Source organism: Carica papaya, chromosome 9 (genome assembly GCF_054855325.1).
Source record: "Carica papaya isolate Zhongbai chromosome 9, ASM5485532v1, whole genome shotgun sequence".
Lineage (NCBI taxonomy): Eukaryota > Viridiplantae > Streptophyta > Magnoliopsida > Brassicales > Caricaceae > Carica > Carica papaya.
Genome location: NC_142317.1, coordinates 9,292,972 through 9,313,687, shown reverse-complemented (window position 1 = coordinate 9,313,687; position 20,716 = coordinate 9,292,972). Strand labels below are relative to the sequence as shown.

The 20,716-nt window shown below is 34.5% G+C and overlaps 1 protein-coding gene and 1 non-coding gene across 2 annotated transcripts; one reads left to right on the top strand and one right to left on the bottom strand.

Annotated features, from left to right (window-relative positions):
• The first annotated feature begins 2,612 nt into the window (after positions 1-2,612).
• On the top strand, positions 2,613-19,794 carry SWI3A (SWITCH/sucrose nonfermenting 3A). The gene is made up of 7 exons (XM_088210836.1): positions 2,613-2,806; positions 3,136-3,677; positions 4,353-4,847; positions 18,042-18,175; positions 18,307-18,356; positions 19,038-19,201; positions 19,318-19,794. The coding sequence occupies exons 1-7, from the start codon at positions 2,719-2,721 to the stop codon at positions 19,495-19,497; spliced, it is 1,653 nt and encodes a 550-aa protein (XP_088066962.1). The 5' UTR covers positions 2,613-2,718; the 3' UTR covers positions 19,498-19,794.
• LOC148239792 (U2 spliceosomal RNA) lies at positions 4,982-5,175 on the bottom strand. Its single transcript, XR_015816622.1, has one exon. It is a non-coding gene; the product is annotated as a U2 spliceosomal RNA (small nuclear RNA).
• Positions 19,795-20,716: the final 922 nt, after the last annotated feature.

Genomic DNA, 20,716 nt, shown 5'->3' with positions numbered 1-20,716 from the left:
TGAAGAGGCATGATGAAAGGATGACAACCTTTTGGGTGAGGAGGCATGATAGAAGAGTGACAACCTTTTAGGTGAAGAAGCATGATATAAGGGTGACAACCTTTCGGGTGAAGAGCTATGATAAAAGGAAACAACCTTTTGGGTGAAGTGATATGGTGAAATGATGCAACATTTTTCTTATGGCTCCCACTCCTATAAATAGAGGATGGGAGAATGGAGAGAGAATCATGAAAGAGAAAGAGAAAAGTAGAGAGGTGAGGGAAAAAAATATGAAGTAAATTTATGAGAAATAAAGAAAGTGACCAGAATTATAGCGGAATGCTGCTTAGGGGATCCATAAAGCGATAGTTAAAAATAAAATATTTGAAATACGACGATTTAGGATGTAAGGTGAGTGGGTATTATGAATTCATTAACCTACGTAGCTTTAAAATATTTTACGTATTTTTAATATAAAAAAGTGTAAGTAGATGTTGTGATATTATAACCTACATAATTTTTAAGAAATATTTTATGCGTATTTTTATATACGCCAAGTAAGTATTTGTTAAAGTTTTATTTTGACATAAATGTTATCTTCCATTCTTATTTTGAAAATGTGATTTTGATATATATGTATCACTCGTTGTAGAAATGAGTTATTCCAAAAATACATGCATTATGCTAGGTTTCAGTGTGCCTATACATATCGTTTCATGTTTGGGTGTATTGACAATATGATAAGTGTGTACTCATACATGTCGTTTTATGTTCGAGTGTATGAGGATCCATGTGATTTGTTGGCCTGACCGTTTCATCTTCGGGGGATAACAGTATTTTAGGGCACCCACATATGTCGTTCTGTATTTGGATACATGAGAAATCACTAATAAGTATATGTACCTATACATAATGTGTGGTACTTGATTAGTCTTCTATAATAGTGATAACGTGTAACTCATTGTACAATGTAGCAATTGCGAATCCATTTTTTGATTTGTGCATTTATTTTCTGATTCATATATTTATTTTCAAAAAGTATATACGATATATATTTAGTTATATGTAAAAACTATATATTACTATACTGTAGTTTCATAATACTACTTATTGGAATATTGTATCTCACTCCTTTATCACCATTCAGATGATGAAGATATTATTGTAGAGTGATTGATGATATAGAGAAAAGTAATCTTCAAGTTAAACTATAAGATTAAAATTACTATTCCATATTTTTGTTTTGTAATGTAAGAAAGAAATTTAAAGTTTTGTGTCATATATTTTTATTTTACATTCAAGGGACATAATACTTTTGTGATTTTGTTATAATTAGCAAAGTTAAGTTATTTTTAAATGTACTCCAATCATTGTCTTATAAGACGGGGTATGATATGTGACAAAAAAAGAGAATGCTATAAAGTAGGGGATTGATGGTTGTTTTATGTTTATTTTAAATATACCTTAGATGAATATAATTTTAAGATGGTGGACCTAAATATAATTTTGAGATTCTAAGTAGAGTAGAGCATAACCTATCAAATAAGGATAACTAAATATTGCTGTGTGAAGGTGCATGGATTTACATATGAGATTTCATAGATGCAATGCATATGAATCAATCTAATTGCATGTGTGAGTTTTGTTTCTTTGACTTGCCACATTCTTTGGATCATCATCTCTAAGTTATTAATAAACACTCATCAAAACCTTGTCCCTTTATTGGCTTCCTATTTTGCATGCCAGCAAATTCTTACTTTTCCTTATTAATTATTTGATAAAGTAAGTTTAAGGTTGGAGTTCTGAGATGATTTTGTGTCTCGAGGAGGTCTTGGTCAAAGTATTATTCTTTGTCAAAACAACTAAGTGGTTAGATTGATAAGAATAACGTTATACAATTTTTGCATGTGAATGACGAAGTGGTTGTTCGATAAAATGTACCCTTTTATATGGATGTAGATGGGCTTATATGTGTGCTTGACAATTTGAGGGAGGATTCTTAAAGGCAGTTGGTAAAGAGAACAAAGGCATTAACCTTTTTATTTATTTATTTTTTTGTTGTATATCTTTTCATTTGATGATAAACATAAGATATGAATACATGCATACAATTTAGGCTCAATTAATTGGTTCCCACTATAAATAAGTATCTTATGCTTTCCTCCTTGTAATATTTTGAATTTGAAAATGTGAGTTTGTGACTGATATGTGTTTTGGTGGTTGCCCCAATTTTACTACGTCAGTGACGACATTTTTCTTTTAAATATATGTATTTTTTTAGCTTGGTTCGTGTAAAGTATGTAGTAAAAATATACAGTTTGACTAATATTTAAAAAAGGTTTCAAATCTTTCTTCACCTTCATTAGGGCACCCTTGGTGAGAGTCATTTTTTTGTTAATGGTTTGTTTGTTTTTGAAGTAGCAAAAGTATAAAAAATTAATTAAATATCAATGTAAAATGCTGTTGATATTGTATATGATTTTATTAAGTCCAGTGTTGCTGTAATATACGAACTTAAATCAATATAATTTAATTAAAATTTAATATTTTTATAATATTTTTACAAATTAAAAAATACGAAATTGTAATTAACGGTTTGGGTGATTAGGTGCTTTAGAGAAATTTGACATTAATATGTGAATTCTCGGTTCTCACTTTATTATATGTCGACACCAAATAGAGCAAATCGTCGATCGGACTCGAACGAATCATCTACCTCGCCAGGTCACAAGGTCCGGTATGGAGGGAACTAGCCAGGATCTGAATTCGAAACATATCCAGCCTGAGGAACCAGAGCTCGATTTTTACACCATCCCTAGCCACTCCTGTAACTCTCTCTTCCTCTCTCTCTCTCTCTCTCTCTCTCTCTCTTCTCCAACCTGTGCTTTTAGTTATATCTTGGCATACTTATTGTGCCTCCTAAAACCTCTGTTCATTTTGGGAAATAGAATCAACTACTTCACAGGAGCTTGGGCAGTGCGTATGGTGTTCCTTTATTTCGCTGAAAAGTTATTCGGATAAATTAGTTAATTGAATGTTATGTGTGTTGCTTAAAACTATTATATTCATTCAAGCTGTTGGAGCTTATAATATCATGGTTTATTCAAAAACAAGAAGAGTAGGCAAAATTTTTGACTATAGTTTAATTATTGTTAGGTTGGTTTTGTTGGGACGACATCCATGAAACTGAAAGAGTCGCTCTAAAGGAGTTTTTTGATGGAAGCTCTATTACAAGAACACCAAAAGTATACAAAGAATACAGAGATTTTATTATTAATAAGTATAGAGAAGATCCTTCAAGGAGGCTCACATTCACAGAGGTTCGGAAATCACTAGTTGGTGATGTTAGTTTGCTTCACAAGGTCTTTCTCTCCTTGGAGAAGTGGGGGTTGATCAATTTCAGTGCACCTTCCGATGGAGATGATTTTATGGTGAATAATGAGGATAAGCATGAGGTTAAAATTGAGGAAGGAGCTCCAAATGGGGTTCGGGTTGTTGCAATGCCAAATTCTCTGAAGCCTATTTCAGTGCCCCCTAGCATGAGGTATAGAAGGGGGGAATTGGCTGAGAGTGGATTCAAATTGCCACCATTGACTTCATATTCAGATGTTTTTGGCAATCTGATGAAGAAGCCAACTTCATTGGTTTGTGGGAATTGCGGAGGGCTTTGTGATTCTGGCCATTACGAGTGTACCAAGGTATATGAATGTATAATTTTATTAATTATTGAAGTTATGGAAGTTGAAAATAATTTGCATGTTCAGGTAAATGGGGATTGAAGATGTATGATTTTGGTTAGCGTGTTCAGTTTCTTAATAGTCTTTCCAGTTGTGTGCTGAATGTTTCAACTACCATATGAATTATCTTTCCGCGGGATGTTTTTTCTTTCTTCTACTTGTTTTTCATGGATTTCCTTTTATTTTGTGTTTAACATTTGATCTAATGTTTATGTTCGGTGGTTCTGATTGTTAAGAGTCAGCACTCGGTCATCTCCCCATTAATGTTTTAACGCTATCTGGCAAACACTTCCTATGTGCTGTGCTTTAGATTGTTGCCTGCATGGAATCCATTGTTGCAATTGTGAATTACCTGCTAGTATTGAGAATTAGAGTTACTTTGTAGGCACACATGTGATATGCAGATTTTATTGTAATAGACTTGAAAGTTAGCAATTTAATATTGAAATTATTAAATGTTACTTCTTTTCCTAACAGAGATTTCGAATTAAATGTAAGTTTTCCATTTTCAAATAGTAAAAGAATATCTTCATGACTTCTTAACCTTAATCCCTTTTTATTTAAGATCAGGTAACTGAAATTCTCTCTCTGTTTTTTCATGTTCTTATTTAATAAATTCTTGTTATATGTTATTAGGGTAATTTCATTATTTGTATAAAATGTTTCAAAAATGGAAACTATGGGGAGAACAAGTCTGCAGATGATTTCAAGCTCAGTAACTGCATTGAAAGTGATCGTCATTGTGGAGTTGTCTGGACCGAGGCTGAAACTCTCCTTCTTCTAGAATCTATCTTGAAGCATGGAGATGACTGGGAGCTTGTTGCTCAAAATATTCCAACAAAGACCAAACTAGATTGTATTTCAAAGTTAATTGAGCTGCCTTTTGGGGAGCTCATGCTGAGTTCTGTTCATGGAAGCGATAATTTTGCTGGATCCAGTGGGACTGTTGATGGCACGAAAAATGTAACATTACCTTCATTTGAGCATCAAGAAAGTATCAAAGGAGGAGATCCAGATCATGAGCAGATCAATGATAATGAGCTAAATGGAGGTGCTGCAAGTGAAGAACCTTTACTAAAAAGAAGACAGGTTGCTTTACCTTCAGATGCTGGTAGTTCACTGATGAACCAGGTAAGATGTCCTTGTCAAGAATCTAACCATGAATATTTGCTGTTTTCTCCATGCATTATGATTACGTTTAACTGCTTTAGCAGTTTTTTCCTCAAGTTGGGGGAAGTGTGTGCTCTATGGTAATTTTAAAAAAGAGGATGTGCCTGGCCCTCAATGTAGTGCGCCGTTTGGACAAAGCACGGACATCCCAGTATCGAGCTACTTGGTTAGGTCATCTCCTTGAAAATTAATTTAATATCACGGAATAATGGTCCACACATCGAATATTAACTAGTAAGAACAATTACTATACTTGTTCTTGTTCTGAGCCAAAAGGCTGAGAAAAGTACAATGTGTCAGTTGAAGCTAAACGTTTGTAAGTTATTGAAACTTTTTTTCTTTTGGAGAAGAAAAAAGAGTGAAATATGTTAACAGGACACCAAAAGGGTGTTTTCCGAGTATAAAAGTTATACCACATTCAAGAAAACAAAATCTCACAAGGTTTCCTAAATCCTCTTCAGAAAAACAGAGGTCAACTGTTAAACAATATACTAAAGGTCTGGAAACACTGATCTCTAATACTAGCAAAAAGAAGATATACTGCCATTGAAAACCCTCCTATTTCTTTCCTTCGAAATGAACCACATGATAGTCACTGGAAGAAGGGAGATGAATTTCCTCCTGGACTCGCACGCTCCAATGTTGTTCCAAACCAATAACTTATCCACAATTAAATCACTTACCACTGAAGACATATTAAAGAAGGAAAAAGATAAATCCCATAACCTTCTAATCTCAAAACACCAAAGGAGGAGATGATTGGGGGATTCACCTTCTTGCAAACATACTGGATAGCCATAAACAATGAGTCTGACTTGCTTGCTTAGTTAAAATTCTACCACAAGCGGCCTCCCAAGTAAAGAACACCAGATGGGGGGACATCTTTTCCGTCGACATCTGTTTCTTCAAGAATCTTGCAGCTATGTCATCTGAAAGAGAAGATGTTAGTAAAATGATATCTCAAAGCACACTCCATTCTAAGGAAAAGGCCACATAGAGCGAGTACATTCACTAGGAAAAAGTTTGTTTGGTTGTTATTGGGTTTCACCCCCAACAGTGGAGACTTTCCTTACTGTTTCCATCAGTGTGAAAGGGGTAACTAGAGAAGCCAAACGCTCTCTTTGCAGCCCTATGGTGTATTTGGCTTTGCTTGCAATTCAGAAATTTTCAACAATAGGCATACTTCATACAATGAGCATTGGGAGAGGGTTTCCTTTTCTGGTTTCTTTATGGACTACAGCGCATGGTCATTTCCATGACATTAGCATCTCTATTCTCCATCGAAGATGGGATGTATTTATTTACAGCATATAGCCTTTGTATTATGTTTCTTTCTTTCTTTTACTGTCTTTTTTGAGATCATATTCTATTGAGGAGGATGTCTCATTCTCCTTTTCTGTAATCTTGTTCTGTCTTTCTCAATAAAGTCTTCTTTTATCCCAAAAAAGTAAAAAAAAAACAATCACTAGGAAAAAAAAGTAGGTCTCAAGAAAAATCAAAGGGGAATACATATTATTAATCTCCCAAATTGAGGTGTAGCATGAGCTAGGCATGACACCGGAGGCAAGGTGCTGGTTCTGACAACATCACTAACTGTAGTCTCAAATATCCCTAGTAATAAGGAAGTGCTAGAAAATCTCACATTGAATGATCTCTCCCCTCACCACTAATCCATCCAAAAACTTAGAGCTAAATGAAAATTTGACCACTTTTGTTTTCTCGACCACTAGACTCGAATTGCATAGAAAATTAACTGCTAACAAGATCCTCCAATATTCCCGTACATTTCACTCCTTGAGTTCCAAGAACCTACCACAATAACTCTTTCCTAGTCTGATGAAGAGAGACCTGTCTGCATTCTTGAGAACTCTACTCATGACTTCTGACCTTTAATCCAGAAAAAATCACAAGAATTGGAAAAACCATCTGATTTCTTAATTAAAGAAGTGGAAAGAAAACCTTTGCTTGATCCTGTCCTCACTTATTTTGTGAATATCTTGAATCTCACCTAAGATTTCCTATCTATCATGAAAAACGAACTTACTGATTGTAGAGGCTTTGTCGAAATTTGTTACGATGTTGAAATTTTGTCTGACTTCTAAAAGTCAATAGAACTTCAAATAATTAATTTTGAATTAGTCGAACGCCAACTTGTTATGTTCTCTGATTAAGAATCGAGTCATCAGGCGATTAACAATAAAGTCATCTTCTAGTTAAGGGTTAACACCCTTATTTTTATTGCGAGAGCAACCTATTTTGTGAAAATAAATTACAGCTCATCAAATGAAGCTACTATCTTGGATATCGTTAAAGAGAGATCCAATCTTGTAGTTTTAAAAAATATTTTGACTTGTTTTCATTAATATAAAACATATCATTTTATATAAAGGTTATAATTTTTATTTAGAAGTGTTAATCTAATTTGGAATCTAAATCTAATTATGAATACTTTACTAAAATATTGGAAATTGTACACTATTTAGAAATTAAGAACTAATAAAAAATATATATATTATTTAAGAATCTAATACTAATTAGGATTTCAACTATTTAGGAATTTAATATTAATTAGGATTTCATATTTAATTGAATGTCAATTTCCTATTTTTACTACGCCTTCTATATTTGTATTCATAACATTACTCCCCCTTAGTTTTCAAGCTTGTCCTCAAGCTTGAATTGTGGATATAACTGCCTTGTTGGTCTTTCTTGTTGTTCAGGACTAGTGTTGCGTTCAATCTCGAGCCAAAATAGTTGTTTACATTAGTGACTCGAAACAAACAACTCATCGTAGTTATAACACAATCCCTTCAGTTTTCTTTATGTCATCTTTGTCCTTATTAGTTTCTTTATAAATGGAGAAAAAGTGTTACTAGATTGTATCGTGAAGATGTTGCCTTGTGGTGTTTTTTGAACTGAATTGTTAAGCTTGGTAACGGACTGAAAATGATCATTATAATTGTGTTCGGTCATATTCCACAACTGTTGTTTCCTTTCAAAAGCTCTGTCCATGCTCATTGCGTGCATAAGAGTAGTGGGTGGTTGCATTTCGACTTTCAGTCTGATTGAATATATTAAACCCGCAATAATGTCAACTTGCTGGTCTTGCCGTATTTTATGGGTATGGGTCAAGAGTCTAAACTACCGTATATAGTCATCTGCTGTGCTTGTTTGTTTTAGGTTGATTAACTCTCCTAATGAATTGTTCTGCAGGGCGGATCAAACCGTAATGTGTAAAGTTCAACAAACTGGCCCCATGACATCTCTGTCTCCTCTTGTTGCATTTTGTAGTAGCAAAGTTGAGCATCACCTAACAAGTGGAAGACTACCAATCCAATCTTGTCATTTTTAGCCATTCTTTAATTAATAAAAAATTGTTCGCAACGATGGAGCCAAGCCAACGGGTTGTTCGATCCATCATAGGTGGAAAAATCAAGTTTTGTATAACGAGTAATCCATCCGTTGTTATGGGAACTGATGTTGGATTCTTTACGCCTTGGTTTAGTGTGCCGCATTTCCCCTCCCTGATTCTGATTTGAACCATTGTTGTCAGTTTTTACGTTATCAATTTCCTATTTTTTCTTGGACTTGAGCAGTTCGGTTGAGAAGAAGTTTTAATTGCTGTGTGATTTGATGCAAACTCTCTTTTATTGCAGCTTTAGAAGCCGTCATCGGAGATTTAGATTCTGCAACTTTTCGCGTAAACTTTGGTCGCCCATGGTGTTTTGCTCTGATACCAAATTGTTTTGTTCCCTGATTAAGGATTGAGTTATCAGGCGGTTAACAACAAAATCGTTTTTTAGTAAAGGGTTAAGACCCTTATTCTTATTGTGAGAGCGACTTATTTTGTGAAAATGAATTACAGCTCATCAAAGGAGCTGTTACCTTAGATCTCATTAAAGAGAGCTCCAATCCTATAGTTTAAAATAATATTCTGACTTGTCTTCATTAATATCAAGCATACCTCTTTATACATTAGTGACCCAGAACAAACAGCTCATCGTAGTTATAACACAATCCTTTCAGTTTCTTTCTGTCATCTTTTCCCTTATTGTTTTCTTCATAAATGGAGAAAAAGTGTTACTAGATTGTGCCGTGAAGATGTTGCCTTGTGGTGTTTTTTGAACTGAATTGTTAAGCTTGGTAACGGACTGAAAATGATCATTATAATTGTGTTCGGTCATATCCCACAACTGTTGTTTCCTTTCAAAATCTCTGTCCATGCTCATTGCGTGCATAAGAGTAGTGGGTGGTTGCATTTCGACTTTCAGTCTGATTGAATATATTAAACCCGCAATAATATGTCAACTTGCTGGTTTTGCCGTATTTTATGGGTATGGGTCAAGAGTCTAAACTGTCGTGTATAGTCATCTGCTGTGCTCGTTTGTTTTAGGTTGATTAACTCTCCTAATGAATTGTTCTGCAGGGTGGATCAAACCGTAATGTGTAAAGTTCAACAAACTGGCCCCATGACATCTCTGTCTCCTCCTGTTGCATTTTGTAGTAGCAAAGTTGAGCATCACCTAACAAGTGGAAGACTACCAATCCAATCTTGTCATTTTTAGCCATTTTTTAATTAATAAAAAATTGTTCGCAACGATGGAGCTAAGCCAACGGGTTGTTCGATCCATCATAGGTGGAAAAATCAAGTTTTGTATAACGAATAATCCATCCATTGTTATGGGAACTGATGTTGGATTCTTTGCGCATTGGTTTAGTGTGCCGCATTTCCCCTCCCTGATTCTGATTTGAACCATCGTTGTCAGTTTTTACGTTATCAATTTCCTATTTTTTCTTGGACTTGGGCAGTTTGGTTGAGAAGAAGTTTTAATTGCTGTGTGATTTGACGCAAACTCTGTTTTGTTGCAGCTTTAGAAGTCGTCATAAGAGATTTTAGATTTTGCAACTTTTTGCGTAAACTTTTGTCACCCATGGTGTCTTGCTCTGATACCAAATTGTTATGTTCCCTGATTAAGGATTGAGTCATCAGGCGGTTAACAACAAAATCGTTTTTTAGTAAAGGGTTAACACCCTTATTCTTATTGTGAGAGCGACTTATTTTGTGAAAATGAATTACAGCTCATCAAAGGAGCTGTTACCTTAGATCTCATTAAAGAGAGCTCCAATCCTGTAGTTTAAAATAATATTCTGACTTGTCTTCATTAATATCAAGCATACCTTTTTATACATTGGTGACCCAGAACAAACAGCTCATCGCAGTTATAACACAATCCTTTCAGTTTCTTTCTGTCATCTTTGCCCTTATTAGTTTCTTTATAAATGAAGAGGAAGTGTTACCAGATTGTATTGTGAAGATGCTGCCCTGTGGTGTTTTCTGAACTGAATTGTTAGGCTTGGTAACAGACTGAAAATGATCATTATAATTGTGTTCGGTCATATTCCACAACTGTTGTTTTCTTTCAAAAGTTCTGACCATACTCATTGCGTGCATAAGAGTGGTGGGTGATTGCATTTCGACTTTTAGTCTGATTGAACATACTAAACTCGCAATAATATGTCAACTTGCTGGTCTTGCCGTACTTTATGAGCATAGGTCAAAAGTCTCTGAAACTGCCGTATATAGTCATCCACTGTGCCTGTTTGTTTTAGGTTGATTAGCTCTCCTAATGAATTGTTCTGTAGGGCGGATCAAAACGCAATGTGCAAAGTTCAACAAACTGGGCCCATGATATCCCTATCTCCTGCTGTTGTAGTTTGTAGTAGCAAAGTTGAGCATCACCTAACAAGTGGAAGGCTGCCAATCCAATTTTGTCGTTGTAAGCCATTCTTTAATTAATAAAAAATTGTTCGTAATGATGGAGCCAAGCCAACGGGTCGTCCGATCCATCATAGGTGGAAAAATCAAGTTTTGTATAACGAGGAATCTATCCGTTGTTATAGGAACTGATGCTTGATTCTTTGTGCCCTGGTTTAGTGTGCCGCCTTTCCTCTCCCTGATTCTGATTTGAACCACCGTTGTCAGTTTTTATGTTATCAATTTCTTATTTTTCTTGGACTTGGGCAGTTCGGTTGAGAAGAAGTTTTAGTTGCTGTGTGATTTGACGCAAACTCTCTTTTGTTGCAGTTTTAGAAGCCGTCATCCGAGATTTTAGATTCTGCAACTCTTCGCGTAAACTTTGGTCGCCCATGGTGTCTTGCTCTCATACCAAATTGTTATATTCCCTGATTAAGGATCGAGTCACCAGTCGGTTAACAATAAACTCGTTTTCTAGTAAAGGGTTAACTCCCTTATTCTTATTGCGAGAACGACTTATTTTGTGAAAATAAATTACAGCTTATTAAAGGGAGCTGCTACTTTGGATCTTGTTAAAAAGAGTTCCAATCTTGTAGTTTAAAATAATATTCTGACTTGTTTTCATTAATATTAAGCATACCCCTTTATATAGAGGTTACGATTATTATTTAAAAATGTTAATCTACTTAAAAATACTTTATTAAGATATTGGAAATCATACACTATTTAGAAATCAAGTACTAATAGAAAATATATATATTATTTAGAAATTTAATACTAATTAGAATTTTAATTATTTAAAAATTTAATATTAATTAACATTTCATATTTAATTGAATGTTAATTTCTTATTTTTGCTGCACCTTCTATATTTGCATTCATAACATAACTGTAGTTATGACTCTAAGTTCTTGAAACTTACAAAGTTGTGGTGGTTGAACTGTGTTATGAGCTCGAGTTCATAACTAAGATATAAGAGTGACTTAGCAAGAAAAACAAAGCAGAGAATTGCACAAAAATCTGGGAAAAGATAGAGTTGAGACAGAAAGAGGTCAGGTTATTCCTTTTCCTTTAATTGCTTAAAATTGAATTGTACTTATACTTACTGTAAAACTGATTAACCATTTGATCAACAAACCAATTGACCTGCTACTAGTTGACTTAAGACTAACTAGCCAACATTGGGCTAATGCTACGCAGTAACAGTACAAAGCAAATTTCAGCAACAGCACATAAAGCTACACCATGACTAAGCTTTAGATCATGTCCTTGAATCATTGCTGCTCAAGTATTATGGGAAAATGACAAGTATCATATGCAGGCCAAGTTTCAGAACTCACCAAGCATTGGAAGCCTATCGAGAACATACCAAGATCCCCCATCCAGACCATTGGTACAACAATAGAACTAAAATATCTAGTCTGGATAAGTCATTGATGAAAACTTCCTGTCAGAGTAACTGTTAATGATGGTCAATGTAGGCAGACTTAGAGCAAAGGAAGCTCCCATTACTGTCGGAAGTCCTGTCTCATTGCGGCAGCATATTTGCCCCAGACATAAAGAGTAATGTCTGAATCAACTGTTTTATCAGTATGGTATCCACTCATTGTAGGCACATGAGTTCTAGCAATTAAACTACAGTTCCAAGCAACACAACATAACATTGAAAAGCCAGAAAAAGTGCTTAGAAAAAGTGCTTCATGCTTCAATCTATCCAGGGAGGTATCCTTCTTGGAATACCGCCACTACGAGGGTAAATTTTCACATGCACCAAATCATCAAGAGGCAGGAAAAAATGGAGTTTAGCCAGAGAAGCCATTTTGGTTATTAGGGTATCTTGCAACACTATTCGGCCAGATACTGTAGGGTATTTTGTCCTCACAAAGTTGGTTCAGGTGTCTGCTATCTATGAACTCACTTGAAATAAGTCTAGTGAAATTGATTATCAACTTCCAACTTTTCAATATTATCAAAAGGTTCACAATCAAAGTTTCTCTTGCATAAATCTACTTTGCATTTTTCTATAACAAAAAAAGAGAAGTGGACGGTGTGAAAAGGTATCACCTTCTCAAAGAGGGAGGAAAGGATGGTGCTAACGGGCATCATCTTTCCGAAGAGGCAGGAAAGAGTAAAATCAGAAATAGAAGATGCTGATGATTCCCTTTCCACATTCTCAAGAGGGATTTCATCATCTTCTCAAATTTCTCGTTTAGCTTCTGCATCATCAGTCTGATGGTTTTTGTTGCCTGAAATGATTACCCTAATTATCTATTCTTGCTTCGTCGCATTTGCTTTTGACATATCTGTAAAATTTTTAAAAATTTTCTTACACTCCCAAGAATGTATTGAGATTGGAGATAGACATGCCTACTTGGTTGTATGAGTTAGGCTTTAAATTGAAGAGTAGGTTGCCTTACAGTTGTGGAACCAGTTGAGAGTAGTTTCACGGCTATTCTTGAAAGAAGGAAATAATAGAATGAAAACCTTTTGCTTTTGAGTAACAAACACAGAAGAATATTTAACCAGAAAAGGACCAAGAGAAGAAACCAAGAGAATATTGAAGAACAAAGAATGAGAGAAGGAAAGGAGGTTATTGGAATGCTTTAGAAAAAATACCAGACATTTGTTGGCAAATTCCAGATTGGGGGATTCAGTTGGAGTTTGAAGAGCACAATATATGAATTTTCTGGAGAATTACGCTACTGTGTGAGGGTTGGGGGATTCAATTGGAGTTTGAAGAGCACAATGTATGAATTTTCTGGAGAATTACGCTACTGTGTGAGGGTTTATTGGATTGCTTATTTGTTATTTATAAGTAGCTTTAAGCTTTATATTCGAATCTCTGTGCTTGTTAATATAAAAAAATAGTGCTTATTTGATTCTTAAAAATGATTGAAGATAGAAGGATGTAAGCACAATTTTCTTAGAGGTTTTTATTTTTTATTGAACTAATTTACATAATTACCTTCTTGATATTTTCTTAAATTAACTATATATAAAAGATAATTTAAGTTACAAAATTTTTGAAGTAAAAATATATATTATTTGTTTTTTACAAAAAAAGAAACCATTTATTTTCTGCAATAAGCATTTTATTCAAACATGTAACTGCTTATTTTTGAGTAAGAACTTTACTTGCTTTAAGTAAAGACATCTTACTGTTTGAAATACTTTTTTTGAACAATCCCAAACATCCTTTGATACTAAATGTTAGAACTTGAGTTTATAAACAAGATACTTAAGAGGAGTTTAGGTGAAATGAATAAGAATGAAAAAGGAGACTTGCAAGATATGTTGCAATCTCATATTTAAGGATCAGTTTGTAGGTTGAAATATTAAAAATATGTAGAATATGGGGTTTAGGACCTGCTAGAGAGAGCTTACTGATCTCTATAGTAAGGGTACTCTGCAAACTGTTTTTAATTAAATATTCTTTGATTATTGCATACTGTTTATATATTTATGTGTAAGATGTAGCGTAGTATTTCTATCTTAAAAGATGTAATAAATTCTTTGTGTATCCCTAATAATGAAGATCTAAAATCTTAATTTAGGTTGTTTACATGATACTGTTTCCTAATTGATATAAAACAATTCTTATCCTACCTTATTAAAAATTCCTTACCTAAATAATCTCCTAATTAGACATGCTTAAGGAAATCAGCCCGGATTCCTTCTCTCTCTTTGGGCTCCCACATTCACTGTAGTGTTTTCTCAGTTTCTCCTTCTAGTGCTTCTTACTTTCTCCTTCTTCTTTTCGTTTCCCTGTTACTGGGGCATAACAAGATAGGAAGAAGGTAGAGTTGAGGAAGAATAGAGAGCAAAATAGAGGAAGCTGTGAGAATTCATCACAAAACTTTCTTTACTAATCACTTAAGATTCAATCATGCATGTGTGTCTGCTAATTTATAATTGCTCACAAATTGATTGGTCAAGTGGTTAGCTAACTTGCTAACAAATTACTAATCTGCTAACTATACACCTAAGACTTATTAACCAACATTTGATTAACTACATAGTAACACTGCAAATTTAATTTTGGCAAAATGCATAAGAGTTGTGCAGTAAAAAAGCATCAGATTGGATGGTAATATTTGGTAGACCTTGTATTGGTATATCTTGTGTACTCCTTTTTTTTTGAGATAAAAATATGAGTTATATTGATAAGTCGGCACATAGGGAATGCCATCTATGTACATAAAATTTATAGATCAATGAATTTATCTACAATAGAACCAAGATCAACAATATTATCAAGATTGTGGCCTAGGACAATAGAACCCAAATAGTGAAGTCATTTATCCTTGATAGAGACAAAATCTAATTCTTTCCCTTCAAAAGCTCTAGGGTTTCTTTCTTTCCAAATGATCCAAAAGATAGTTAAAGGAATGAGTCTGTGGGATGAATCTTTCCTACAAAAACCTTCACAAGCAAGTAACTTCCCTTTGTTCATACCAGCAATAGCCCAATGTACTCCCATGATACTAAAAACTTGGGACAAAAGAGAGTGAGAGACCGGACACCAGAGGAGCAGGTGGTTGGTCGATTCTAAATTTGATTTGCAGAGGTAGTACCTATTGACCATGATAATCCTTCTCTTAGTAGGGTTGTCAATTGTAAGCATGAGTTCCTTAGCAGCTTGCCAATCAAAAAAGGAGATTCTTGGAGAAGCCTTGGATTTCAAAATCAGATTGGCCAGAAAACCCAAGTGGGAGTGTCTGCTGTGACCAGCCATATGATTGTAGAGAGATTTAGGCAAGAATGCACCATTCTTCAGTTTCCATATAAGTTTATAATCTTTGTTGTTGATGCTAACATTAGTTAAAGCTGGAGCAAAGTCAAGTATTCCTCCACTTCCCAATCCTGTAAATTCCTATTTAACACCAGATTCCAGTCCCTAGATAAATCAGACCCAAGAATATTCTCAATGAGGACATCTTTATCCTGGTGATAGCAAAAATGTTAGGGAAGTGATTCTGGAAATTTTCTTGACTGAGCCATGTCCAGCCAGAATCTCACATTGCTACCTTTACCAACAACGCAACTTATACATTTAAGCACGGTTAACCCAGTCTGCATGATGTTTCTCCACAAGCTTGATCCAAACGAACTGTTTTCCAGAAAGGAAGGGTTATGCAGATCCTCACCATACCATTTGTGAATCATGACATTTTTCCATAAGCTGTTATTATCATTCCAAAAATGCCAAATCCATTTTCCAAGAAGGGTTTTGTTTAGGGTGCTTAAGGATATGATTCCCAGACCACCATTCACGATCGGTTTCTTGATCTCCTCCCATTTAACAGGATGAAATTTACGGTCGTTGTCCTCATCTCCCCAAAGAAAACGATTTTGAATCTATTTCAATTTCTTAACAACCTTTGTAGGAATATGAAGCACAAATAAATAATAAATCGGAAGATTAGACAAAGTGTTTTTCATAAGTGTTAACTTATCACCTTAAGAGAAAATTTCTTTTCCAGCCTGCCAATCTGTTCTCCACTGTCTCAATAATTGGATCCCAGCTTCTCTCATCTTTATGTTTAGCACCGAGGAGCATACCCAAGTACTTGATAGGTAACTTAGATATTTTTACAGCCTAAAACCCGAGAAAAAATCTGACTATTTACAGCAGTGCCAATCTCCACAAGTTCGGATTTATTCAAATTAATTTTGAGCTCGAACACCACTTGGAAACAAATAAGGATGCATCTTAGCATGAGAAGTGTGTTAACGTCTGGTTAACAAAAGATTAATGTCTCGTCAGCAAAAAATAGATGAGTGATTTCCATTTATTTGCCAAAGTTGCCAACACTAATTCCTCTCAACAGCCGTAGGTCTTTGGCTTTTTCGATAAGTTTGTTTAGAGCTTCCATTATGGTAATGAAGAGTAATGGTAGAAAAGGGTCACCTTGTCTCAAGCTCCTGGTAGCTGTAAAAAAAGATGAGGGTCCCCCATTTTATGACAGCAAAACTGCAAGTGGAGATGCATGTTTGAATCCATTTCTTCCATTTCACATCGAAGCTCATTCTATCAAGCATGTTGTCAATGAAGTTTCAAGAAACATGGTCAAAAGCCTTCTCCATATCCAATTTGCATAGAATACCACTCTTCTTATTCCTGAAAACATCATTCAGAACTTCGTTAGCAGTCAATATGGTATCTGTAATTTGTCTACCGAAACAAAAGCTTGCTGACTTTCCCCTATGATCACATGGAGGATTTTTGAGAGTCTTTTAGTCAGCATTTTGGATAGAAGCTTGTATACACATCCCACCAAGCTTATATGATGAAAATCTTTGATGTTCTTGGCACAATTGTTTTAGGGATCATGACAAGGAACGTAGAATTCAAAGGTCTTCACCATCGAGCAGTTCTTGTGGAAATCCCTAAAAAACTCAAATATATCATCTTTGATCACCTCCCAATAATGTTGCATAAATTTTAGATTAAAACCGTGGGGTCTCGGGGCTTCATCCCTATTGCAATCTCTAAGACATCCATAAATCTCATCTTCGGTGAAGTCGGCCTCAAACTGCAATCTGTCCAAATAGCCTAAACAGCCAAAATGCAAATCGTCGAGCTTTGGCCTTCATACTCTTCGGTGTACAAATTTTTGAAGCATAACATGGCATTTTCCCTCATGTTGTCATTGCCCTTTACACAACAGTCATCAACAATGATTTCCTCGACATAATTGATTCTTCTTCTGTGGTTGGCGAAACAATGAAAATACTTGGTGTTCTTATCTCCCTTCTTGAGCCATTTTTCCCTGGCCTTTTGCTTCCATGTGATGACTTCTCTATGTAAGCAGTTAGCCAAGTTGATTTTGAGGAAATCTCTTTTCTCTCTGTCGGCTTGAGACAGTGCAGCTATCCCCCTCTAACCTGTCAAGGTTGTCAATCTCAGTCAAATACCCCTTGATGTTCATGTCTTCAACAAGCTCTGCTTCTTTAACTCAATTCTTAATGACAGATTTCAGGGACTTGAATTTCTTAGCCAAAATGAAGCTGGCAGTGCCTTTGACTATGATGTTCTTCCAATGATCCACCACCCGGGATTTGAACTTATCAACAGAAAGCCATTCGTTGTCAATCCAGAAAGAAATGGGTTCCCAATGAATACTATCCAGAACAAGGTAAATAAGAAAAGGATCAAAGGTTGGTCTAGGAAGTACCTGTTGACTGAGACCCGGAAGATCCAATAGAAAATCAGTGGCGACCAGGAATCTGTCGCCACCACCAGGGACTTGTGTACTCTTGTTTAATGTTTTATTCTTAATTTCAGAAACAGATTGTCATAATTCTTAATGGACTCTAAATCTGCATTGTTTTGTTAGCTTCCAATGGCCACATTATCTTATTTTTACACTGCAAATAATTGATAGTGTTCCTAATAGGTGGCTCTCATTTCAAGGATGGTTGGCCCACATATCACAGCTGCTGCTGCTGAGGCTTCAGTTACAGAACTTTGTAACGAGACGTTGTGTCCAAGAGAAATATTTGATGGCAATGAGGCCTATGTAACTAGCGGGTAGCCATCAACAACTCTGTTTTTATGAGCCTGAATGGTTGTTTATTGTTTATATACTTGTGTGCTATTTTTCTCCAAATTAGTTAGTTATTCCAAAGTGTTGAATTTCTCTTTTATTTTATATGTTACAGAACTGATCAGGTGGAAGATACAGAAATGAAGGACAAGCCCTCTCAATTAGGTATTTATTATTACTGCAATCATGTGAAATGACGTGTACCTTTTCCAGTTATGAAACTAGAGTCCTATCCTGATCATATTTAATCATACCTTTAAGGAATTCATAGTCAGATGGATGTGAGATCAAACATGAAACTATTTTTAATTCTATATATTAAAGTTTCATTTGGTTCAATTTTTCATTTCATTTCCACTTAAAATTTCACATATAATTTCTAGGTTACTCTTTTCTTTTTCCTCTTGAAGAAATAATTTTTGTATTACTTTTAACATATAAAATTAGAACTTATTTTAATCTTTAATTTCACCTTTCACCCCGTGAATTACTTGGGATGGAAATTCATCTTTCACTTTGTAAAGAACTTTAAGGTGAGGATAGAGGTGAGATTAAACGTATAAACCGTGTTCTAATTTACATATTCAGACTAATATAAATCTTAAATTTAGATATTAGGTGAGAATTGAATGATGATTTAACCAAATGCAACCGAAGAATAATCTGCAAACAAGATCTAAAAGTTACATGAGAATGAAATGAGCATTTCACTAAATACAACGCCCTGTTGAAGTGAAGTTAGCTATCAAATTTCCACAACCATTTCCATTTGATTATCTGCTAGCCAACAATTATTTACATTTTGCCAATCCTAACATTTCTTTATGACTCTATCTTCTCTTCCAGACACTCAAGAGGCATCCTCAGAGAAGAATGACATACCTCTAACTTTACGAATTAGAGCTGCAGTGGCGACAGCTCTTGGAACTGCTGCTGCTCATGCCAAATTATTGGCTGATCAAGAAGATAGGGAGATTGAAAATTTAGTTGCAACCATTATTGAGACACAGGTGTGTTAATTTTCCTGTTATTGTTTCTCTATATTGTCTGCATTGGAAAGTGATCCAGTTTGATTTGCACTGTTCCTATCTCCTAATCTTTGTCCTTTGCATGTATACGTAATCAGTTGGATAAAATGCACTGCAAGATAAAGCATTTTGAAGAACTTGAGCTGATAATGGAGAAAGAATTTTTGGAAATTGAGGAACTAAAAGAGTGTATTTTAGGAGAGCGTATTGCTGTCTTACAAAAGGCATTTGAAGCTGGTATATCTAAACGGTGGGACCATACATTGTTAAGACCATAAGTTGCTAGTAGTGGCTTGTAGCATGGTAAACCTAAAGCAGCAGAAGTTAGAATAGAGTAGATCTTATGTGAACCTTCAAGGTTTATTATAGCCTATGCTTCAGTGTTTACATTTTTTTTTGCCCATTTCTTACAGTTGAGGATTGCGGTCCCGGCTCAGTTTCTCTTTTTTCTGTTCTATTGTGTCCATGAAATGGGCTGATGAACATCACCATTTCTGTACCATTGTTGGGTGAATACTCTTTTGAATATTTGTGCAGGTTTCTTAGAATTTTCGGTATAGAGTGACTATTCCTTCCATGGGTCTTGAACCTTGATGTTAACCTGCTAGGTGAACTCTAATTTTTGTCTCATTTTCTTGTTGGAGTAAATGCAGACTGCATTAATAATGAAAGTTAATTCAATTGGAATAGAACCTAATGGAAGTCATTAGAAATAAGGAGTTCAAAGCCAGCAATTTCCTTTATACCTGTCATGTACTTCAACTAATTAACACAGAAATGATTTTCTAATTTCTCAAAGTTTTACTAATTATTGAATGGTTGGTATTTTTAAACAAATTGTCATATTAGTTTCTGACATTCATTCATTGTTACAGTTTGATACTTAATTTTTTTTGCAAATACATTATGAATTTCGGATCAGTTATTACATGTGCAATAATTAACATTAGTTAAAATACGTATTACACCATCAATTTTTTCATCAAATGAAGAATTTATTCAAACATAATAGAAACAAAAAAAAAATGTATAAAAATTTATTTGAATATTTTTAAATAGTGAACAGAGTGATTTCACTTATTTATTGAGTATAAAATAAATTATCTAAATCTGACCTAATTTTTGCAAGAAAATTAGTAATAAACACTGTGAATTAGGGATTTGCGATTTGTCACCAACAAAAAAAAAAAAAAAAAAAAGATGTCAAGCCTAAGGGTATATAGTTAATAATTAATTACTGTTTTAACATGCATTATAATTTTACTAATATAATCATTAATAAAAATATAATACATATATGCCAAATGAACAAATTTGTTTAGTACAACTATTTTTCAAGTAAAAGCAACCAAAATTTATATATGTACCCCAACTTTTATAGTACAACTAATTCTCTAGTAATAAAAGATGATTTTAATTTCTTTTATAATATCTCTTAATTTATTGTGTTCTTCATATTACAGTTTTTTTTTTTTAAATAAAAAGTATTTGACTGGG

Coding starts and splice junctions, on each gene's coding strand:
- SWI3A (XM_088210836.1), top strand. CDS start 2,719: ATGGAGGGAACTAGCCAGGATCTGAATTCGAAACATATCCAGCCTGAG. Junction 3,678..4,352: donor GCCATTACGAGTGTACCAAG/GTATATGAATGT, acceptor ATATGTTATTAG/GGTAATTTCATTATTTGTAT. Junction 18,176..18,306: donor GAGGCCTATGTAACTAGCGG/GTAGCCATCAAC, acceptor TATATGTTACAG/AACTGATCAGGTGGAAGATA.